Source organism: Lytechinus pictus, chromosome 2 (assembly GCF_037042905.1).
Source record: "Lytechinus pictus isolate F3 Inbred chromosome 2, Lp3.0, whole genome shotgun sequence".
NCBI classification, from domain to species: Eukaryota; Metazoa; Echinodermata; class Echinoidea; order Temnopleuroida; family Toxopneustidae; genus Lytechinus; species Lytechinus pictus.
In genome coordinates this window covers 21,707,159-21,733,220 of record NC_087246.1, presented here as the reverse complement: position 1 = coordinate 21,733,220, position 26,062 = coordinate 21,707,159, and the positions used below count along the sequence as shown (strand labels likewise).

General features: G+C 35.5%; 1 protein-coding gene across 4 annotated transcripts in view; it reads left to right on the top strand.

The window, feature by feature from the left end:
- The window catches only part of LOC129254574 (leupaxin-like), a 45,804-nt gene extending 25,936 nt beyond the window's left edge, over positions 1-19,868 (top strand). For 2 of the 4 annotated variants that reach the window (XM_064113099.1, XM_064113087.1), the window contains 6 exons: positions 5,643-5,796; positions 7,705-7,960; positions 9,340-9,645; positions 12,240-12,413; positions 13,948-14,178; positions 14,897-19,868. In XM_064113099.1, the coding sequence (XP_063969169.1) occupies positions 5,643-5,796; positions 7,705-7,960; positions 9,340-9,645; positions 12,240-12,413; positions 13,948-14,178; positions 14,897-15,163 (1,388 nt within the window). In that variant the 3' untranslated portion in view covers positions 15,164-19,868. Of the gene's footprint in view, positions 1-5,642; positions 5,797-7,701; positions 7,961-9,339; positions 9,646-12,239; positions 12,414-13,947; positions 14,179-14,896 lie in introns of all 4 variants that reach the window. The other 2 variants (XM_064113093.1, XM_064113081.1) reach the window with 1 other exon arrangement.
- The last annotated feature ends 6,194 nt before the right edge of the window (positions 19,869-26,062 follow it).

The window sequence follows — 26,062 nt, the reverse complement described above, 5'->3', positions numbered from 1 at the left end:
GAGTAGCATTTATCACGTAAGTGCATCTCACAGCAGAAGATGATTTATGTCTCTCATGACAGTTGTTAGATTCCAACTTGATTTAGGTTCAGTGTCTTGGAAATGGATTGTTTATTATGTTGTCCTGAGTAGATTAAATTTTAACAGTTATGCTCATGTTCAGAATTGATTTGTTTTGCCTCTTCTAGAAGAAACCCCCAAGCAACGCAATAAGACATATTAAAAAAAGTTATGAAACCTATTTGATGTAGAAAGTACTCAAATAAGCACCATGTTTAATATTGAGAATCTGGGATACTATAGACACTAAATGATGATTGGTTCCAATTCTTCATGACTACCATATTGATTAAACAAATCTTTAAAAACTTCTTCAAAGGTTCAGGTATTATATCTTGGTAAGTTTCATATATTTATTGACAACTTTTGGCCAACATTCCAATATTAATTTTGAGAGTTAAAAAAACATACACACATTCATTCATTCTTTGATTAATTAATAATTCATTCATGTATTCATTTATTCATCCATCCATCTAGTAAGAAATTACTTTTTCACATGTTCATGTGGTTGATATCCCAACAGATTTCTAAAAACCTCTTTGTAGACCAACGTGAAGGATTTATGATGATAATAATCTGCTATCCACACAGGCTCTTCCTAATATGGCATTCTACTCCTAGCTGAGCCATAATATTTTGGTCCAATGGAACTTGTCTAGTTAAAAACACATTCCCTCATTCCCTAAACAATTTATACTGGATATATATCAATATCAACAAAGATCAAAATTAACATCAAATTTTAACTTTATTCCTCTGTCCGTCCTGCAGAGGAAATACAGCTGACACTAATGCTTTTTTTTATATATGGCTCAATGGTACAACAAGTAAACAGATATAAAGTCAAATATAAAAATACATTGATGTCAAATATTATGTAAACACAGGTAGAATGAAAGGGGAAGTGGGCCTTATGTTTGTTGGTTTCAAAGGTTATTATTGACCTTCAATTTGCCCCATGTCATTTTTTTATTGCTGTAAGAAGTATTTAGCGTAGCACACTCGCAAATTAATCTATTAAGTCTCTATACCTACCTCATCAAAGGTAGCACCAGGGTTGTTCAGTTTCATTTTCAAAATCTCTGTGAAGAACCATTGGTGGAGGGGGGGTGATCCCCTCTCATATTCCCCTTTTCTTCTGTCCTTTCTTTTTATCTCTCTTGTTTCTGCTGTTATTTATCTTACTTCAGAATCACTAGGAAGGGCCATACTTCTTTTCCTGTCTATTCTCTCTTACTCTCATTCTCCTGGTTTTGTTTTGTTTCCCTTATCACTCTACAAAAAAAAGGGGAAGGGGATGCCCCACCTCCCCTCCCCCATGTGCTTCATCCATAAGTAAGTAGGCCTTACAGAATAGTACATGAACTTGTCTTGTCATGGTTAATTAGCTTCCCCTGTAAGCTGGATGTGAGATTGGTGTGTCTTCATCGGAGCGAACGTTGCATGCTGTTGACGGTCTCTTGTGTTGCCATATGCTTTCAAGGTGCACTTACAACAATATTTACACGTAGAGTAATGCGTGTAATTGCATAATCCAGCATTATATGAAAACAGCACATTTTATTCATGCAATCATACTTTTCAAAAATAAAGAAGATTAATTTATAAAAGTTTTGGTGGTGCAATTACATGACACCCCGCCCCTTCGTTCCCCTTTAGTCGAAGTATATAAAGACCCCTGATCGAAAGTAGGGGGTTGACCTACGAGTAGCAGCTGAAACCTTTCCCAGTCCTTTTTCCACCATATAGACATTTGGACCCTATTGATGACATGGGTGATGATACTGAAAAATCAATTTGGTGTCATTTTCTATTGGAACCGGTGTATTACTGTATATGTAGTGCACCATTGAATAGGCAACTATATAATCAGTGATTAATAGTTTGTAGCTTTAAGGCATTTCAAATCACCTTGAACCATCCTGCTTGACTGACCCTCCTGTGATGCTTCAATGAAAGGAAGATGTAGCATGTTCACACTTTAAAGGTTATAGGTTATGCTAGAATGACCTAATTATGCCTACATCTGCTGTAACTAGCAATGTGAACAGGGCTGGTGTATACGTTCCATATTTTATAGTTAGAATAGAAATGTAGCCATTGGTTTGTGTAGTTCTTAAAGGTCTTGGATCCAGATTGTAAGCTGGTCCTGTATGATTGACACCATCTTGAAAAACTCTGATGATTAAGGATGGTGGACTGCATCACCCAAATGACTGAGATAACGTGTCATACCATGTGGTTAACCCAAAACCAAATCAAAATTGGTATGTCTCCACTGAAAACTCCTTGGCATGTTGTGTGTGTGAAAAGCTGAAGCCAAATGCATCTGACAAGATTTTTATGAGGATCATCCTTTGTGATGAAAGCATTAAATTTGAACAGAATATTGCATTAATAGACAGAAGCAATGCTTTTCACTTAAAAGTGAATCCAAGGACATTGCCATTGATGCCCTATTAATTGGCCTCAATGCCCTCTCCTACTGGCCTTGGATATTTTTTTCTCCATTTTGTGGTGTAATATTAAAATGTACCCTATAGAACAGTAGTCTTGGCCTAAAAATATCAAAATTCAAAGCGTGTAGAAGTAGGCAAGATTTACATGTAGTAGCTTAAGAGCTGCTCATAGTGCTACTCTTTTGTTAGTGCAAACTTGAAATGCTGAAATCTTAGTCTGAAAGGGGGACAGTATTAATAAAAAAGTCTGAGGTACACTGAATTTCACTACTCTGGCATCCTACTGGTTAAGTTGTTACGTTGGTCACCGTGGTTTATTTTTATTCCACTAAATTGAAAACAATATATGACAAAAATATCTACATGTATAAAAATTTGATAATTTAAACATAATGATAATTAGAGAGAAGACTGATGGGCACTCATCTCTATCCAGAGTTTCAAGGCCTAATAATTTAATAGCTTGGTCATTGTAGATGTCCATTGCAGTGAAAGTATGCATGAGTCAGTGTATTAGCAAGCGGAGTTATGACAATCATAAATACCAAGGAAGGTCATTTTCCTTGCAGATACTCTTAATCATTAAGCTCGTTATGTACTTTTGCTCATGATATGTAGTCAAGAGTACAATGAATTTTATCTCGTACCCTCATCCTTTTTAAATGTAGGCCCTACTTCATGAGCTTTATTTTATGTTTACATTGCAAATGAGTCATCTTACCAATCTCTTAACTGGGATACCTGCTTGTATTGATCATTATGCCAAATGTTTACCTCCTACGTTACCCTATCTTTTCTTGGATTCACAAAAAATATGAATATCCTGTTTAGTCTTTCTATTTGCTCATTAGGCTTTCATACCAGAGTCTGAACTTAAAGACTAGCTTAGTCAATAACATGTCAGCCTCCATCGGTATTAAAAGAGAAATTGTTTTGAGTGGAGAGATGGGTTTATTGAATTACATAAGAACTGGTACAACCCACCTGCCTCTACACCTAATGCAATCCGTAATGATGATAAAAGAAATTAAGCAAATTTCCCATATTGCATCCCCCATTAATGGGGTCTTCCGTGCCTGGAAATGATCAATTATGATTCATGTTTTATCGAGGTCGTCTGTTCTAGACTGCTTCTGTGTCTAGTTGCTGTCTACACTATCTCATCCTATCTACAGCATTGTGATTGTTGTTGGGTCTGGGCTACGCACCTCTGGAATACGCTAGGCTGCTCTTGACTTCTATGTGATCTACTTTTGGGGTATCCGATCTGTGATTTTTCTGAATATTTCCTGGTGAAATCACAAGCTTTTGTGGGAATTATTTGTGCTATTATCTGTGCTATTTGCCGTTGGTTTCTTCTATTTTACTAACTGATTGTTCAAGTCTCACTCTGATTTGAGGGCCATGACTGCTTTCAGTTTTCATTTATCGTTTATTGGGAGATGTTGTAGATATAACTTCAGTGAATGTGATCTAAAATTGGTATCTCATCTTTGACTATCTAACAATTTATGGAGTGAACATTTCCTGGTAAAATCATATGCCATTGTGGGAATTATTTATGCTATTATCTGTTGCTTTTTTACTAATTAGTTGCGAAGTTTCACCTTATAACAGAGTACTGTGATTTGAGGGTTATTGTTGCTTCAGTTTTTGCAAATCGTTATCGGGAGCCATGTTTCTGCAATTTTGGAGTAATAATTTCCTAAATCTTGGGCCTTTATGGAAATTAGTTGTGATGTTATTCAAGGGTTTATGTGTTGTTACAAATTGATTGTAATATGGTACAATTTTATATTTCAGGGGGGGGGGTATCCAATTCCCCACCCCCCCCCCCCCATATTATCACTGCCCATTCAGTCATATACAGTAATTGTGAGAGATTTTATGGTGAAAGTAATTTTTCCCTTAGTTCTTTGTACTGCTCACCTAATTATAGTCTCAGCCTCACGATATAACATGAATAATGGTCATAGAAACATGCAATATTTAACCATTATCTTTAAATTGCCTGTTTTCAGTGTGTATCATTTTCTATTTCATTGTTCATGTATGCACTAGAAAACATATTCCTTGCTGTGGTATTCACCAAGTGTCCTTTTTCTCTGTCTGGATACAGATGAGGCCTGTGGTTAAAAACTGTCAAGAACTCCTTGTATATTTTCTGATTTTTTTCTGGAATATGTTGCTGCATTACAAAGGAGCTATCTCTGATAATATCTACCTGCAGTTTTAACTATAGTTTGGAATTTTGGTGAAACCGGAACTAACAAGCGATATTACATGTATTTCTCCTTGTCAGATTCCATGATATTCATCAAGATTATAATTGCTTTCAGCAGTCTTTAATATTTTAGACACAACATTTGTGATCCTTTGGTCATTGGACATTGCATACAAAGAGGGGTGCACATCATTGTCTGCAATAGTCTTGTTCCAACTTGGATTTCATATCAATAGTTGGCATAAGTGCTGCGATTTCACTAACTTGTGGTGTATTTTGTGAAGCTGGATATCGGTAGTTTGTTCTGTATTGGAACTGTGATTGAATCGGATTGGAGAGTAAACAAACTGATTTGCTGACAGTTCAGAGGATTTTATTAAATTTGCTGCAGAATGTATACTAAGAGAGGGCAGAAACCAAAAAGTGAGTTTATGATAGATATGCCATATGAACTGCTTGATGATATTGTGAAATTTTAGGATGGTACATGTAATTTGTTGGATTTTAATTGTTTTTTTATTATGAATTCAACTGAGGTATGTGCCATGTACTTTGAGTCTTACCTTAGTTAGAACATATAGATTGCCCTATTATTGCTCTGCACATCTCCATTGCCAAATCTTTTTTAATCATATATCTTAGAACCTATCTTAGACCCTATACCAATACTTTTGTGTTTCTCTAGAATTAAAACTGGCCCATGTCCAATGCATGATTAATTTGTTTATGTTTATGTCTTTATCCATTGGAATGATATATTTTCTTGATTCATTTATGTTATGTAAATCATGCATTTACAGGTACATACATTAATTCATTGTCATACATTGCATTTACTTTATACATAATTCACAGTTGATTTACTCTTAATTTTTCTTCTTTTATTTATTCTTCAGCTTCCAACCCACCAGCCAAGCCACCACCCCCGGCAGCTGGTATAGTAAAGCCTCCTCGGACCAACATGGGAGGCGGAGTCGGAGGAGGAGGGGGCGGAGTCAGTGACCTCAATGACATGTTAGATGACCTTGTAGGCACCGTTACACCGTCTTCGTAAGTCGTTTCCAAATTTTTTTTGAGTATGAAAAGTTAACTCTCGGCATGCATATTTGATAGAGTTCAGGTTGGGGGATTTCTGGCAGGTTATTGAGGTGCTTTCGTTTCCAAGAGTAGGATAGATGGCAGTAATCAGAACCATTGTCCACTCTAAATTTCTGATAGGCATTCAATACAATAATGCACCCACCCGATGGGCTTGAATTCCTCACTGGTGAAGAAAGCTTGGGGGAAAGTAGTATTCTTGAAGCCCAGTGGCAAGGTCTTAGGCAGTTTTTCAATCACTACTATAAAGATGCTTGGTATTAGGGCATTTTAGCAATCACTTCGCAAGACATGTTCTATAACGCATAGAATCTTGTCAAAAGCTCTTCATAGCAAAGCAGTCTTTGTCAAAAATCAGTGAATCAAAACAGTAGTGTCGTTCTGGACGACATATTTGCAATGTTTTGTCCGGTCCGAATCTTACGATGACGTGCTGCCCTGGTCCACCAACTTTCAGCAATGACTTCTAATCTGTCCATTGCTATTTGACGGGCATTTTCAGTAGATTCTGAAGGTTGTAGAAAGCGTCTGCGACGTGGATGTTAGAATGTGAACCTTGCTGTGTGAGATACACATAGATACATACTGTGTTCAGATTATCCCCCGCTTACCAGGACATCCCTCATGGTGATTTGGGTGTGGGTGTGCCGTGATTGTTCTCGTCATTTAAAATTTTGATGTAAGCTTCTTTGTGATTGAGCCAATTACTTGAACATGCCCATGAACGACATGTGTAATAAACTTGGAAGTTTGTTTAATACCATCTCATTTTCATTGGTCTTTCTTTTACCATTTTGTGACTTTTGATTCAGAAACCAATTACATATACATATAGCCTCTCTGTGATTGAATCATTCTCTTTCTTTGTGTTATCACTATTATGTGCTTAGTAAAGGATATCGAAGCTAGCCTGTGTAAAAATATTGATCATTTTGACTGAGTGGAATTTGTGCAGAGCTCTTGTAAAAAAACAAGTACATGTATATGTTCATATATCAAATTATTGGGGACTCTAAGTTAGTTTAGCTCCTTTCTTTGTATAAATCTTTTGCGGCCAAATAGGGAATAAATTAAAAAGAAGACAACTCGTACTATTATTTTGTAGATATGTGAGCGCTGGGCTGTGCTGACTGGCGGCAAGTAAATTAGCTAGCGCTGCATGAGCGCTGCGGAGAGACCGAGTGTGATGATGTCCTGCCTTAATCTTTCCACTTGTACTAGCTACCACTTTCATGCTATGGAGTAGAGTGAGTCTTCACAATCAGATTGTTAAACTAATGATTGTAATGTCTACAGGTATATCAGTTTGCTAAATTATCAAGCATAAGTTTAAAAAATGGTCGCTGTTTGCATGATATTTACTTTTGTATTTCATGATATGAAACGAATGAGAAAATCAAAAGTATATGAGGACATGTTAAAGCCTGAAACCACAAAAATTAGAGTCCCCAAAAGTTTGTCATTTTGTGAAATGCACATCCTGTGTTCTTCCGTATTCTAAACACTTGATCCTGTGTTTTTCCTTTACACATACAAAACAATTGTATACAGCGAAAATATGTAAGGAAAAGATAGTTAATTTCTAATTAATTCACACACACTACAGTCTGCAGATAAAAGCGTGATAAACATTGCCCCCTCTCATAGTCTGTGAGCACAGACTCAAATTTTACACTTTAAATTAAAGGAAGGAGCAGTCACTGCACACAAGAATGAATCAAGTCTCCTACTTCAAACTCTGCAGTATACACTATGCGAAAGCCAAAGGTATATGCTTGCGGACTACTCCTTTGGATTAAAAAAAAAAACATCCTATGTGCATACAATTGAGTTTTAATCACTTGATTATTTTTCCAGCAGCTATACAGTGGAGACAACCACGAAGACCTACACCACCCACTCGCAGCCTCCCGCTCGCCCCCAACCTGCCCCACCCACCAACAGTGCCCCGCCTCCCCAGCAGCAGCATCAACAGCCAATCAATAGAGTGATGGCAAACAACACCCATGCCCCATCCCTAGGAGGTCAATCTCAGATTAGTATGCCACCTCCCAGGACTGCTTCCTCAGCCACCAAGGAGCTTGACGATCTAATGGCGTCACTCTCAGACTTCCAGGTAAACTACTTGGCTTCCATAACATCATTACTTCATTACATCATTTTACTTCTCAAATTGGCAACAAATTGTAATTTTTCTATTCATTTTCATAATCTGAAGAAAAAAATATGGGTCTTAACATTTAGAGACAAAATGAATGATAGCAGATCTTAATAGAAAGTTACCAGCTAGCATTTTTTAAGCAATGATTTGTATATTTTATTGTGTTGCAAATTCAGATTGGTTAATGATTAGCTTAATTTAAACAGGTTTATGCTCGAATGGGTGTGTGCATATGACATTGGAAATGGTATCGTATTTGCCAGTACTTCATCATCTACTACTTCCCATCATATTCCATGCATGAAAACTGGCGATCAGTACATAGAAAAATACTGGAAAGTACCTCCTCAGGGAGACACTGTACTCTATGGGTTAAAATGAGATTATTCTCAGGACAATGGTAGCCTGTGATCTAGACATAGCCTGCAACTGTATATTTGCCGCTACACTAAACACAAGTGATTGCGTCTGATGCGGTGAGACAAGAGTGGGTGCGAAGCAAATGTTACCTATACCATCTTGTCTTTGCTTCAGTCTTTGCTCACCTTTATTGACTATGATTCAGTGCAGGATTTTCATACGAAAATCTGCCACCAGATATTTGTCGATTTTTAAAACCAAAATAATGAAACAAAAGTGTATGATTATGTGATGGTTGCTCGGCAGTCACTGTTTGTAATGTCATGCATCAGACATGTTGGTTATGTTTCGCTTAACAGCATCAGACTCGTAAAAGCATAGATGATAGTTGCAGCTACTGCCTAGATGAAAGGCTACTTTCATGGGGACGTTGATGTTATGCTATGCTTATCAAGTATCAGGTGTTGTCCATCATATAGAGTAGAAAGGGATGTATGAAAAACATGCATATTCCATATATTGCCTCATATGATAAAGTAACTGGTCCATATTCTGAAGTCAGGTTTAGTTTAAACTCTGGTCTAAAGATGTGCTTTAATTATGAAAAGCCAATTGTTTTAAACAGTGCAGATTTTGAATTATCATTTCATCTGTTAATCAGATCTTAATAACTGAATTAGTTTTCATCGCTGTTATATCATGATGAAAGAGCGCAAAGCACAAAAGAAATATCCAATGTTAACAAAATGTTGACATTTCTGGCCTTCCACAATTTTAGCACAGAGTATTTGATCATGGCTTAAGAAAAACAAGACTTCAGAATACAGGCCACTATCTTTTTCTTCCTTTGTGACATTGCTCGGAGTGTAGTTCAAAGAGTTTGTTTGCTACATGTATTGACTTATCATTTGATCAGACTTTCATCTTATGATACTCAATTAACTAAAACTGTTATTTCCCCCAATATAAACCAGCTCTCACCAACAGACACCATGCCCCAGGAGCCTGCCTACGCCCAACCCCACAAAGTCACCCCACCCCCAAAGCCAGCTCACCCACCCCCTAACATGGTGAACATCAACAACACTCCCCCACCCCCGGTGGCCCAGTCTTACCCACAACAGCAACCACCTGCCCCCGCCCAGCAGAACCATGCCCCATCCCAGCCCAGTCAGCTGGATTCCATGTTGGATCATCTCAACTCAGATGTCAGTAGACAAGGTGTTCAGACTATTACTAAGGGAATGTGTGCAGCTTGTCAGAAACCCATAGCTGGACAGGTAAATGATATCATCTCTTTCACTTTTGGCATAACTTTGAACAATAAAGCCATTTAAAACAATAGAGAATTCTTTCCCTCCCCTCCCACTTCCTGTGGGGGCCATTCTATGCCTGTGTCAACTTTTAGCATAACTTACACTAAAGCTAGGGGTAGGAAATAATATACAAATATACCAGGTTTTGAGTAAGTATAGCGGAATTATTTGTCTGAGGTTGGACTGTCATTACTATTTTTCCTGAGTGGTGAAACCATGAGCGATAAATAGTAGTATTGCCGATACAATCGAGGATAAATATGTAGATTTGGGGGTAACTTCTATAAAAGCTTTACTAAATATATGAATATATTATGGGCCCTCAGATTTCAAAGATTTAATAGATTTCTACAGCACAGCTGTACCCACAATTCTTTTGTTGTTGAACACTTAAGAAATAAGATTGTCGCCAAGAAAAAAGATAACATAAAAAATGAAATAGATTTCACCGAATCTTTGTATCCTTGAGTATTCTCATATACAGTGGTGCTCAAAAGTTAGTGAAACCCCACCAGAAAATGAACATATTTAAAGAGTTTCTCTTGGCTCACCGAACATTGTAGTTTTGTCTACATTCAACATCGAGCATGAAGGAGTGCATTTTGTGGTGGGGTTCACTATCTTTTGAGTACAACTGTATGTGGCATGGTATGGATTGGCAACTCTGAATTGCAGTGGAATTTCCACCAGAGTGCATTTGCATGAGTCACTCATAATGAATTTTTCAAAAACCCTCGTCATACATCTCTCATCGAGAGTGACAGTTGTGTTAACATTTCAGCTAAATGAACTGGTTCATGAAGGCAAAATATTTGTCTGGAATGTTCCTAGATTAATCAATGTGAACAAGGTTCTAAGGTCTGTTTCTAGTTTCATATTCTACAGGAAGTATGGCCGACAAAAGCCAGTGTGATATCGTATGCTTTACAGCTACTTAAGTTTATTTGTACATTGTGGTTTGTGATTTTTAACCCTGTTGACAAAAAATTGTCATGATATACACATCCTTCAACTCTGCTTAAAAAGCACAAAGAGGTTAAGGAACTGTTCTGAAGGTAAATGCACTCTTTGAAAGATATGGGGCCCGTTTCATAAAGAGTTACAACTGCTGTAACTTTGCCATTATGGCAAGTACCATGGTAACAGGGCTCAGCAGCCAATGAGAATCAAGGTTACCATGGTAGTTACCATAATGGCAAAGTTACAACAGTTGTAACTCTTTATGAAACAGGCCCCTGATGTCTTTTGAAGAGATCCTAGACTTTCTGCTAGTTTGGGTGGAAGTGGTTAGATGTAAGGTTATATTTCCTTAGGAAATAACAATGTAACGGATTATCTTTTCTTTACAAGGAAATTGAATGTTTTTTTTAAAGCAAGCTACTTGTATCCAGTTAATATGTGTTGTACCTCTTTGACATTAGGGATTGAATGACGTAAAGCCATAAGACATCCTGACTATAACGGGTAGGGGGGGTGAGGGGGTGGCTTCCAAACTGACAAACTGAAAAGAAAAAATGTACAAAAAATTATTTTGTTTGGCATACAAGGAAGTCAATTCATGAAATTGGTCTCTGAAAATTCACAAGTGCCTCAGGATTATCCATTAGCACACAATTTTTAAATTGTTATTTAAAAGTAGGATATAGATATATTATTAGTGGTATTACTTGTTTTGGTGTCACCTGTGCCTGGGAGGCAAAAAGTGAACTGAATCACTATGACCCGCAGGTCTCTCCTACCAATATAACTGATGGGGGGGGGGTGCAAGTGGACCACTTCACCAGGATTTCCCTTTACTCTTTATGAAACAGATTTCAGCTGTACTCTTAGCGGGTCATTGCACTGATCTCAGAAAGCCCAAATATATTATCTGTTTTTAGATGAAAAAAAAATGTACATGTATGGTCTTTTTTTTAGGGTATTGAACAGTAAATTAATATTTACCAATGTTGCCTACATGATAATCAATTGTTGATCATGTGAATGTGCATCGCCCTGTACATATTTATTGTGATGTCACAATTAGCTTGAGCACAGTGTGATATGCACAATACTGACTACACAAATTTGGCTTGAAAGCTCTATCCAAATAGTCTGGATTTCACGAAAGATTCCCCAGTAAATCACAATTTGCACATTCTTGTGGATTATCTCCATCTAAATAATATTTGATGTTCACTTTTCCAATGGATAGTTGCAATACTCATCGACTATACTTGGGATCCACTCTGCATATTTTCATACTTGTTGCTCTATCTGACAAATCTCTGTGAAGTCCCATCTTCAAATGTACATAATTTTTGTCTCACCTGTATAGTAGACGCAAGACATAAATGTATGAGCCACTGTTCATCAGACGGCAGCATTCTCAACATCAGATCTTAACCATGGTTAAATTTGTAATCATAACATAAAAAGAATAAGTACCCTTTTATTAAACTTGTAGAGAAGGGTAATGTCGTGTTAATAATAAATTGATATGAATTTCAGATGACATATTCAAAGTCAAAGGTCATTTTACCATCAGAGTATATTCATGTTTCTTTCCCTTTCGTCAGATTGTGACGGCTCTTGGTCAGACGTGGCATTCGGAGCACTTCGTCTGCGTTGGATGTCAGAAAGAGCTTGGTACCCAGACCTTCTTTGAGCGAGACGGTCAAGCCTTCTGTGAAGAGTGCTACCACAATCTCTTTGCTCCCAAATGTGCCTACTGCCATGGCCCGATCAAGGATGTAAGTCAAGTTTTTCTCTGTTAACCCTAAGAAGACGGGGGGGCTGATGTTTTACATTCAAGTCTGAAAAACAGAAAGTCGAAAAACAGAGAAATACATAAGAAATTTAGAAAACAATAGAATATATAAGAAAATAAATGTGATTTTGAATTTTTCATAAACTAAATTTGATCAGATTCATATAAAGTGTCTGTGTAACAAAAATTAGTATTTTAGGGGCATTATATAGTTAATTAGAGCAAACTTTTGATTTTACGCATAAATTAGCATAATTACTTGGCAATGATTTTTCGCAGAATTTGATCTTGTAGTTTTGTAGATTATGCCATGGGTAACGCGCGTGCCAATTTTCGTCGCGATTGACGGCTGAGATCATAAGGGGGGGCTGAATCAGCCCACCCCCCTCAGTCTTCTTAGGCATCGAAATGGCCCAGTCTATTTAGGGTTAAGGGCTGCCACACAAGGCCTGTAAACACAACGCCTCTCTCATTGTAGAACTTTTTTTAATGATTGATTGCATTGACTACAATGTATAGATAATCATGAAACTCAAGGGTACGATTAATCACCAACCATTTTTTTAAATGGGACTTTTGACGATTAAGCCAGTGTATGCCGATGTACGTAGGCTATGGCAAGCTGTTTTATCATTTGAGCCCATTTCTTGGTTTCAAGAATTCCATTCTTGATATCAAGAATTCATATTTGCCATCCAGAAATAATTTTGTGCTGACAAATGGCTATTCTTGTTATCAGTAAATCAAATTAAATGAGTAAAAACAGCTTGTCATATGCACTTTGGCATATGCTGGATTAATTATCCAGGATCCCGTCTTACAAAGAGTTACGATAGATGCTATCGACCTCAACTGTGTGGAAATCCATCAATGTCATAATTTTTCTACAGGAAATTTACTCACTGTCCGTCCTGTCTAAGCAAAGGGAAGCACAATTTCCAAGGAATCGATGAATGTATGAATGTAAATGTACATCATATCTATAAAGTATTTTGAACAAACATGTAATTTAGATGTTGACTTTGCCAGCTTTCCATAGTTGTGGTTGATTGGATCAATCGTAACTCTTTGTAAGATTGGGCCCAGGGGTGACAGTCACTTAATATTTGCTTGGTCTGTAATCACTTGGTATAAACAAATTAACATTTAAATATGTGGAGTCTAATCCTATTTTATCAGTAGCATGTCCAACTTCCACTTGGTCAAATATTGAGTTTGTCTAATATCCAAATGGATAATTTGGTGTTGTCCATTAAATAGAAGCATGTTAAATGGGGATTGAAAAATTGTTGCTCTGGTCTTATGATATACTTACCAGGGTTTGTACAGTTAATAGGATTTTAAATGTAGTTCACTATTTAAACAATTTAAAGCTCCCATTTACCATTGGAAAAAGAAGAAAAATGATCTAGGGATAGAACTCAACCAGGCATATTATCAAATTTATCATTTAGTTTAAAAGAAATCAATGAAGGATTGACTCTCATCGTACTTTATTTTATTGCTCCATCTTGCAGAGGTGTGTGACTGCTTTGGATAAGACCTGGCATCCGGAGCATTTCTTCTGCGCCCAGTGCGGTAAAACGTTTGGTGAGGATGGCTTCCACGAGAAGAACGGCAGAGCTTACTGTCGGGATGATTACTTTGATATGTTTGCCCCAAAGTGCGGAGGATGCAACAGAGCAATCATGGATAATTTTATCACGGCATTGAATGCACAGTGGCATCCAGATTGCTTTGTGTGTGCGGTGAGTCAAGATCAATCATTGTTTTTTTGTTTTTTCAATTTTATATTAAACATGAGGTATGCACGTGTATTAGAAGGATATTTATTATGACTGTGAGCTGTTTCTGTCAATTTCAATGGTGTTATCACCTTTAGCAACCCACTTCTCTTCCTTATCATAATCATTGCTGGTGTCATTGTCAGCATCATCTGCATCATCACTACCACAGCTACCAACACCACCTCCCTTCTCTCCCTTCTCTCCCCCCTCCCCTCCCCTCCCCTCTCCCTACTCCCACTCCCATCCCTTTCTCCTACCTCTTATATTTCTCCCTCCCTTCCCCTTCCTCCTCTCCTCTTCCCTCCATCATTATCAATATTATTATAATCACTATTAGAGACAGCTGTGGTGATAATTAAAATTGCTTTATATGCTGATTAGAACTTATTTTCATTTTCAGCAACTGATGAAAAGTGTAATTATTACTTGAATTTCTTGATTCCCCATAATGAAAATCTGATGCAAAAATCATGCAATAATAATGTTAAAAAAATGCTGTGTAGCCCAAAGTGAAGATGAAGCTGAAATGAACTAGCTAAATGTGAAAAGTCATTTTAAAAGGTGAATATATTTATGTGTATGTAATCAATAGCATAGAATAATTTTACTTGTAAATTTACTGAAAATTGCTGGAGAACCATTTGGAACAATCTTTTCTCATTTTTATCTCATCCTCCAGACTTGTAGAAAACCTTTCAACGAAGGTGACTTCTTTGATCACGATGGCGTCCCCTACTGTGAGATCCACTACCATGCTGTACGGGGGTCCCTCTGTGCCGGCTGTAACAAGCCAATCACGAGTCGCTGCATCACGGCCATGCAGCGCAAGTTCCACCCGGAGTGCTTCGTCTGCGATTACTGCCTGAAGCAACTGAACAAGGGAACCTTCAAGGAACAAAATGGCAAGGCGTACTGTCACACTTGCTTCATCAAGCTATTCAACTAGGTCTCTGTAGAGTAGTGGATGTCTGAAATTCAATAGACCCAAGGCTTGTAATGGTGGCTAATGTCCCTAAAGACCGAAGGCACATATATGACACACGTCCCAATAGAATGAATGCTCACATGACTGGGGAGCCTTATTGAGGTTGTCCAAGAGACTGAAAGCACATATGACCAGTGACCCAAGAGATGACATAGTGACCATGAATGGGATGTTCCAAGAGACCGAATGTCACTTGACTGAAGGCCTTATTTAAAATATCCATGAGATCGAAGTCATACATGAAAGATGCCCCAAGAGGCCGAAAGCCCATGTGGCTAAAGTCCTTTGAGACCGAAGGCACATGAGACAGATGTCCGAAGAGATCGAAAGCCCATGTTCATCTAACCGATGGCCCGTGGTTGTTATGGTCATCTACATCTGTGGAAAACTTGTCTCAGAGACCACAAGACCAGTGGTTCTTCAGATGGACACCTCAGCTTGCTGATCACTATGTTTGTGATCCATTGATCAAGTGGGATGCCCTTTTGCCTATGTTTCACTTGTGGAGTTCCTTTCCCTAACCTATAAGATTTCCCAAAGTTGTTCAGTAGGGGAAGAATTTCATGAAACCTTCTTCAGTTCATCCTCACCTACATCTCTTGTAAAATTTCTGTATTTTAAAATAATTTGGTAACTTTCACAACAGTTCTAGATGTCGGTGTTCGGAGAGAAAATCCAGCCGCTGAATTGAACTCCACAACAAGACTTTTGATTGGATGTGACAAAAAGCTTAATTAGCTTAATAACATCTCTTCCTGCAAGAGGTGCTTGATCTGTCAACTTGATCAGACTTGATCAAGTTGATTTGGGGACTGGTCGGTTCAGCTCTGGCAGGCTTTTGGGATTGTCTTTAATAGAGAAGCAGTCCTAATTGACATTTTTCTGGTAAGGTAGTTAGATTGACACTGGCTATCTTGCTCACCTAGACTGACCAGCCTTCAAATCAGATTGACGGAGCCTGATCCAGTTCAGAGTGAATTAGCATCTAGAAGCTTTGTGGACTGTCCTACTAACATCATTAAACCGCAACACTGAAGATGAAATGGGCGATTCCATGCTAGAGAAATCAGCCATTTTCACAACACTTTTCAATCTGCTTTCCATACAAACAAGGTTTGTATGGTAATGATAAAGTACTACTGGGTAGTCATGTAACAAATGACAACTGACTAAAATAAGCTGTCAATGGGTGAATTAGAGGTGAAAATGTTGCGTGTCGTACAGGACATTTCTATGTCCCTAACTACACACAACATTTTCACCTTTAATAATTCATCCATAATCAAACATTTTGTGTTGGTTGTTTGTTTTTCACAGGACTACTCACTATGACTTAATCATTGACAAAAAAAAATATTGCCTAAGCATTCAGCTAAGAGATTACAAATTATTGATGAAATGTCTCGTAAGACACATGGATTTGCCCAAATCAGTATTTAAATGATGCTCATAGCTCGCTAATGAATGTTGAATCATGTTCATTAGCGCCTGGGACAAGTATAAAATAACTGAGTCCTGTAAACAACACCTTGTTTGTGCAATTCAGTCTTATCATCAAGTGTTTCAGTAAAACACTAACCAATTCAGGGGGGAATATATCTTTCTTTTCAGGTGGAAAAATTGTATTGCAATTTTGTAGCTCTCTGTCTTTTTTAAGCCCACATAGATCATGAACATTTAAGAATGTTCATACAGATAAGCATTCTTGTCATTGCAAATGTTATTTGTTCGTTAATACATTTCTGTCAATACTTGTAATGACTTCAATTTCAAAATGAGAGCAATTGTACAGATCTTATGTGAGTATATTAGCAGTAGAATATCTCCATTGGAGTTTGATCCTCTTCCGCAACCTGACAAACATGGTGGAATTCTTTCTTCATCCTTTGTTGCATTTCTTTGCCTTTTTTTACGCTCATAATGTTTATAATGAATGAATGATATATATTACTGAGTATCACAGTACTGTCTAAGTTAATGTTTACACTGATGAATTATATATTATGTCTTGCGCATTGCTACATTATTTTAAGGATTATATGACAATGCTTATTAACAAACTGTATATATTTGACTTTTATCCTTCTCTTATTCTATTGTCTTTGCAACATGCTGAGTTTTTCTACATAGCTGCTTTATACTTGTATCCATTTATTGCTTCGTTCTATTCAATGAGATCTACAGCAAGGCGATAGAATACTATATATATAGAATGAGCCATTTCTTCCTTTTGTATGGGTAGTGTACATAAAGATATTTGACAAATGCACTTGATATTTATATCCTGTATTTATGGAAAAGGTAATCTCTCTCATTTTATCTTCCCTTACAAAAAAAATATCAAAGAAACAAAACTATTGCCACTGCCTTTTTTATATAAATGCTGAATACCCTCCCCCCCCCCCTGAAAAAAAATGCATTAGTTTTGATAACTCTGTTTCTTACAAGAATTAATTTGTAGCGGTTACTGTATTTTGTTGAAAATAAAATTACTTTTTATTAATTTTCTAGATATATTCTTTTTCATAATTATGGTTGTGAAAAAGTGACAATGTATTGTGTAATTGTGTAGTTTATTTTCAATAGAGTAAAAAAAATCATATCTTGGATTATATTTCCTTCATGTTTTCAAATGTCAGACTTCAAATAATGTAATTTCCCATGTTAAGGATAAAAAAAATATATTTTTAATTTGCTGTAAAGATCAATGTGATAAGGTGCAATTCAGATCAAATATGTTTATGAGGAAAACTTCCAAAGATGATTTTATCAGAAAAATTGTAATACTTGTCACCCCCCCCCCCCCATGAAATACCTAAACTCACTGTAAAATTTGTTTCAAATTATTGACTTTGTTTTTCATGCAATCAAGAAATGTTGATTCTTCACCAACAAACATGTCAAAACATTTTGTTTAATATACATCTCTGTTTTGTATATATATATCACAGTGCCTTGCGTATAGTAACTCTTATACATGTAGATGTTATTTTGATATTTGTTATTTCTCAAATGTCGATCAAAGGTATTTTTTCTGGAACATAAAGCATGGAAGTTGCATTTTGTTGCTAAGACTATCAATGGCATTGCTGCCATAGCACATTGTAAAATCTACAGTGTTAAAAACAGCACCGGTCAGTGTTCTGAGGGGAACACACCCTCAAGTTTTAAATACACCATGTGGTTTGAACTTAATACCAAGTAGATTTAAAAAAAGTTAATTATCTAACACCATGAATTTAAGACTGGTGTAAATCACTGTAAAATGATATTGGGAATCTCAATGGAATTTTGACACTACTGCTTTTTGCAGTGCACTGTCTGTTTTTGCATTATTTTTTTTCGAGAGAACAAGCTGGATTTGGACAAGCAAAATTCTGCACCTTGACACAGGAAGAACCTCCAGTAAATATAGCTTGCGAATGTTCTCTAGTTTTAAGTGTTGGGCCAAGTCTGGTAAGGGAGGGTGTGGGTGTATGTGTCTTTTTACTCCAGCAAAAATATGCATCTTCAAATTTTCTCTATATCAATTGTATTTCCATAATGCAAAACATAAATAATTAACTCCACTGCTTTTTTTCTTTTAAATTTGGTACCATTGTTCAGAATTTCTACTGCTTCTAATAATGGAATCATTTGTGTAATTACTGTAAAAGCTGACAATTATGGGATAGTGTTATTTTGGCTGATTTTGCTAAAATTTTAACTTTCACAATTTAATTACTGCACTTGAAAACTACCGAAATGTGAACAACTCTTGAATATGTAGATAAGGACTTAAATATAGAAAATCATGAGTGTTTTCTCTATATTGGTTATACAATGATATGTTACTTTTGAATTTAGTGCGGGCAATACAAGGTTATGAAGTAATTATTTATTTTGTCCAAAGATTAATGTTTATTTATGATTTGTGTACTGATGAAAACAAATATCTGTATTTAATGCAATACAATATGCTTTTAATTGACATACATGATATGGTAATTATTTATGAAATGTGATAAATATTCAGTTTGAATTTTCCCTGATCTTATCATTTTCATAGAGGCGTCAATATAAGGTACTAATAACAGCTTAATTTTTGCGAGAGGGGGGGGATGAGGGTGAGGGCAGGGTAAGTTCAACATGTTTCTGGCTAAAGGGAATATCTCTAATCTACTGATCAGATATATTTTAGCTTAGGACCAAGAATAAAAGAAACCTACATAAAGATTTACTGAAGTTATGGTATGGGGTTTCGAATTTATAAAGGAAGTGTTTTTGTCATGGTACAGGGAATTGTCTTTGGAAACACTTACACCATGCGTTTAACCCTTGTTTGTCTTACATTTTTGGTTGAAAATGTGCAGAATGATGATTATCATGTTGTTTTAAAAAGAAACAAGAATGTATTCTCTTTACTTGTAGATTTCAGTTTCATCCAGCATTTCATCAAAATTACCCTCTAATTTTCTTAATTGCTTGTGTTTTCCAAGTTTATTAGCTTGGTAGAGATTTATTTATATAGCTATGTAAATTTTATATGATTTGTGACAATTTATAATCTTTAAAAAAAAATGCATTACATATATTTTTTGCTGATATGTGCCATTATGGATAAATTTATCATAATGAAATAAATAACTATGATAGCGAATGCTTTGACCTATACAACTTTTGTACAGTATGATTTATTTCATTCACTTTAGAGATGATTCTTTTTTCCTTTTTGTTCTCTTGATTATAAGGTACGATCACACTTGTTCGGAATCGGAAGGAATCAAGAGAATTAAAATTATGAGGGGGGGGGGGAGAATCACAATTGATCGCATTAAATATCACCATAAAAACTTTGCTTGATTTTTTCCCAAACTTTCATTAATATGCTTCTTTCATCCAAACTGATTTATAATAGGATGAATTTCTTTCTTTGATATTGATAATAGTTTAGCTTGAAGGCAACAACAGCATATGGAATGTTGCGACAATGCTGTGCAATATCAATAATACATAGAAGTAGAATGCTCTTTGATATATTTCCACTTCTAATACAGGTCTATTATCCTCCTTTCACGCCCCACATATTTTTTTAAATATCCCCCCACCCCCCTCTCTTTTTCCCCCTTCCTCTCTCCCTCCATTCTTCCCTCTTTCTCTCTCTTGAAAAAAAAAATTATTGAAGGATATGCCCACTACCGTAAACTTCATTTCAGAAACAGTTGAATTGAAGAATGATGGACAGCCAAAATGTCTAGAGTATATAGATTGTTATATCTTTGTAAGATGTAAATGGTGAAGCTTGACTACATTTCAGAATTGAAATATTGTTTGACTGCTTCCAAGCTTCACATTTTCTTGAATTTTAATCACAATGAACATGTTTTTCTTTTTGATAATTTCATTTACTCTTTCTCGTAAAATATTTTTAAATCACGACCAATCCAATCCCAAATCAATTCAATAACCTCTACAGAAAGAGAATTATCAACAAATGAATTAATCTGAAAACGATATTCCTTTAGAATAACTACTTTTATTCAAGTTCTGTTATTTGATCATACACTAATCATACAGGTATAGAAAATCCAGTATATTACAGTTATCTACACAAAAAGTATCTTTCTGTGAATACATTAAGTGCTTTGTCATTAAACATCAATATCATGTAACGACTTTTGAAAGGGATGTATTATCAAAATACATTGTCAAAAAAGGTGTGAAAATCGGTCGGTTATGCCCAATTTCAATGTGTTTTGTATTCCAAAATGGAATGTACAATAGATTGTAAAATACGATGAACACTTACAAATTAGTAATTTCAGAATGAGTCGATTAAGACAGCTCAAACTTCAGTTTACAAAAATCATTAACATGTAAGAGTGTTCAATGTACAGTTTTGGAGGACAATTGTGCATAGTTGATCAATCTGTTTCCAGTGCAAATAGGTGAAAATTTTGTATTTCACAAAAAGATGAGATACTTTGAATTCAAAGTTCTGAAAAATGATAAAACATGCAAAGCTGGCAACTTGAAAATTACCTGGTCTTTTTGTGCATTACTGTACATGTTAAAAAAGCCCTATATTATGGAAAATGCAACATGAAGAGCCAAATAGGAATGATCAAAATCATCCCAAGAATTTTTAAACTAAGTTTTCACCATATTTCTGGAATATCATTTATTGTGAAAATTGGCTTTACCATAAAAATGTTTAAACATCCTGAATTTTATTTTAATTCGCGTGATTGAAAATTATATAGAATTAAATGATACTTTTTAGATATTGGTAGTAGATGTTTCATAAAGAAACAATTACAGACACATACGTAATTTTAAACTTAAATCTATGACAAATGTCGCAAAACCAAAGTGTACTCTTCATGTACATGAATCATGTCTGGTGTATATTTTAAAACCAAACTTTTACAGAGTAAATATAGTTCATATGTCATGGAAAAACACATCCATGTTTATAAGCAAGATTGTTAGCAAAATCCTGCCTTCAGAAACAAATCTGAGCATACTCCAGCTTTAAATCAATATCAGTCTTCTTAATCATAAAAATGTAAATTTCAGACTTTTCAATTCAATATTAGGACCTTTGAAATTGATAATAACTTGTAACAAGCCATGCAGTAGATGACATAAGTATAGTCCTGAAAAGTATTCTTAACAAAATGTTTGTGTTGGTAAACAACATCATACAAGGCAGCATTTGTGTATTGGAATAACCACATAACATCAAATCTGGGAGGTGACGCAGCCCAGTAATACAGAAAAGTCTTATAAATAATGACATGGGGTTCAAAATACCGGTAGGTCAATGATTCGAGATGTTTAGTAAATAATTAATCCTCACTACTAAGTTCCTCTGAGCAGATGTAAAATCAGTGGTTCTCTGGTTGGATACAGTGGAACCTGTACATAAATACCACCAATTAAACACAGACACGAAAAACAGTCTTAATGAGCAGGTAGTGTTTGTGAATGTAATCAAAGGAAACAAATAAACACCTATGTGGTTTGACTGTACTTACAAACCTTTGCTCCCTTAGCAGGATGGTCAAACCACAACCCAACCATAATATCAATTTCGTTTTGCAATTGTTACAACACACAGCAAATCCATGTCATTGCGACAGCAACACACAACAAACATGAAATTTTATGCACCAAATTCGTGTGATACATCAAAGACATTTTTGCCAATACAAATGCTTGTTCTGTCCATTACTTTGCAGCTTTTAAATAGAAATCTGGATTACTTATACACTTCACCACATGTTCATTTGAACACATACATTGCTTTTTGAACCTAGAAATGGTCAACGATGGAAGATTTTCAACGAATAATACAGTCCCGGAATACAAACCAAAAGAAACATCAGTCTTTGATACACACACTCATATACACACGTATAACGTTCCTCATGAATTGCAAAAACTTTTTGAAAATGTCAATTCATTTAAAATTGATCTTTTATAAACAAACAGTTGAAGCAGCTTATTGTAACAGCATTATTATTAATAATGGTAAAACATCATCACAAAATCTACACACAAGACTGAGTGCTAAGTACCCACTTACTGCTTTGTAATGAACGTACACTGGTTGATATCAAGTTCAGTGTTGACCTTTGGTGTTGGGCCCTTTTTACATCAGCTTAGCACTTAACTTCAAATGAAATTGGTCCTGGGATGAATCTTACTTGGTGTTTAGCTATCAAAAATATGATTCGGATCATTTTTGTGATCTCACTTTACGTGTTGGAGCTAGGAAGGCAATCTGAATTGTGCTGCCAACACCAACACCAAACTTGAAATCACCCACTGTACTATATATCAACCAGAAGTACTTGTCTAGTAGGTTTGATGATGATGCATTACCTTTCAGCAGTCAATCATTTTCCATAAAAAGCACCTTTTGAAAGCATCATCAGATCTGGGCTCCGTAACACAAAGTTTTGCGATGAATTGCAAATATGAAAGAACCGCTCTGATTGGTCCCTGGTCAGTATTTTAAACCTAATGCGCGTGTAGCATTGATATTGATTGGTCAGTTCATTTAGCGATTGATCGCTAATCTTTGTGTTACGGAGCCCTGATCAGCAGCATCTTAAAAACACTATTATTTACATATTTACATCATCGCTGTCTACAGCAAACATAATTTATACTCAATCCTTTGATGAGTATGGAGACAGCAAGTAATCCCTCTTAATGGAATTTTCATTGGGTCCTCCATGTTTGGTTGGGACACAAAACTAGTAATTATTGTACTCATTTTCTAAAAATAAAAAAAAATGACAAAAAACAAAAACAGCCCAAAATTACTAAACCATGTTGTGGAAACAGTGATGCTCTCTGTTGAGGTTTCGGTATGATATTCATCCCTAAGAATTATATGATTTCACTTCAAGTATAAAGGAAACACTTAAAAAGAGAAACGGATAAAAATTCCTGTAATGCATTAAAAAGTAAGAATATGGAGAAAGTATCATTTTGGCAAGAGATGAAATCAGGATTTAAAAATATCCATATGAGAATGTGGATGAATTGGAAAATTTCTTTTATGAAGAGACCCATTACATAACTAAGTCAATGCTTACAGCCAGCCATCTGACTTGAACTACTAGTATCATGACTGATTTATTTGTATGATCACAAAACAGCAGTTAATCAATTTAGGTCACAAGATCAGTCACAATGTATTGCAATCGATTGCAAATTTATGATTGATTGCTCGTTTGTTTCTTGAATCAGAAAGAGTAAATTGAATTGCCATCAATTGTTAAGATTTGTGATTGGTGTTTGCAATCGATTGAAATGGCACCAATCATCTGTCTGATGTAAACTTCCAGTCTCAGAACTATTCACACAATCTAACAAAAACTTTGAGACAAAAACTATATATGAATTTATAAACAAAATTATTGCACTAAATCAATATTCATATACAACTTCTGCTAAGGCTCTTACGTGAAGTTATTACCATATAGAATCAGGACATATAAACAGTGATTACCTATTAGTACTGGTTGCAATGAACTATCACTTTGTATTTTTACTTAGAGAAAGGCTAAATATAATAAAAAAAATCATCTTAAAAGGAGCACATCAGACCTGTTTTTAAAATTCACCTATTTCACAATTTTATAATGATGCAATCTTGTAACAATATAATTGGAATTGTACTGGGAAGAATGATATCTTGTGGAAAATAAACACCATAACAAACTTTTTCAAATGGACAAGTTCTTAATTGTTTTCAGATTCACTTATTCACTTAGAATGCACTAACAATTATTAAAAAATTATCAATGTAAATAACCTTTTAGCGACAGAAAATGATACAGTTCATATAGATGTAGGCTGAGGTGAGGGAGGGCAAGAGGGAAATACAAAATTGGGTCATATGAATAAGAAAATTTGATTTTGTTTTTTAAATCTCAATAAGTGGTAGAGAAACATGGTATATGGAATAAGGAATGTTATAGGAGCAAGGTAAATGACTAATCTCACATAAGGCACATAAGTAGACACAAAAAGAGAGAAAAAAAATAAATTAATATAAAACTTGAATCATTAACTGTTCAAAGGTAAAATAAATATGCTACTGTAAGCAATTAGGAACCTCAACAAAAGGATAAGGTATGTCTTTCTTCAAGAATCCTGCACTTCATCTTTTCCTCACATTTGAGAATAAGGAATCGAACCAAAAGACAATTAAGGCACATTCTTTTGATACGGTGCCTTAGAGAGCATGTTCTTATGGGATTAAGCGGAAATTTAAAGTTCTAAGTACTGGATTTACATTATGCAATCAGGTATAGAATACTCTAACTTGCAATGATAAATTCAATTTTCAAAATCATAGGCTTGCAATGGAATGAAAACAAAAAGCCAGTATGTCACAAACAGTTTGAAGAGACATTAAAGGTAAATGCCAGTTGTGGTAACGATCTCAAAATGACTTTTTACAGAATCGAATATAATGAACACCCAAGTGTCTGTTTGTATGAATAAAAAATATGTGCCAAAGGATTCTTGAAGAAATTGTGTAATTGCTGAGAAATAAGCAAAATAAGAGCGGTTTCGGGCACTTCCGTCGGGTCTTTATTCCAGCAATAATAATACACTGTCCCATGTGTGCCTATCTGTGTTGGCGATCTTAAGTGTGATCGTTTCTCAGCTTAGATTTTATTATTTCACAGAGTTCAGTTTATGTAACTGTACCAGATCTAGATCCACGTTGATAAAGTAGTACTTAACCTTGGTTTTACAGACTTTCTCACGAAATCAGTGTTTACTGCAACTACTATCATTTAGCTTTAACTGGAAGAGGTACTCTTGGAGTTTATTGCTTAGTTTTCATTGTGGTTTATCTGGTCTTGAAGAATATAGGCCTGTTTGCTCAACTCTGGTCTTACTTAGTCCATGGTTTGGTAATCAACAACAATTTAGACTACAGTTTAAGTTAAATTTGAGTTAAAAAGATAGAAAAAATATTACTTTTGCGTTCAAAGAGAGGTCAGATCTAAAGTAGGAATCTGAGGTAGTTTGAAATGGAGTTGTTTGATTCATTCCTGTAATCTCAACCACAAATTTTCTGGTCCATTGATTTTTTTTTTTTAATTTGAAAGAGAGATTATAAAAGTGAATACTTCCAGACTGAACTTTATATACACTTTCATTAAATAAAAAATTTACACATTAAAAAATGGTTAGCTTAGATCAATCCACAGTATGTTTTGGTCACAAATTTTAAAAGACATAAACAATAGTATGGGTACTCCAAAATCTATTCAAGTTATAAAATGGAAGTGAAATACTTAAGAGGAGAAGCTTCGTGGGTCCATATTTTACTAAAAATTTACA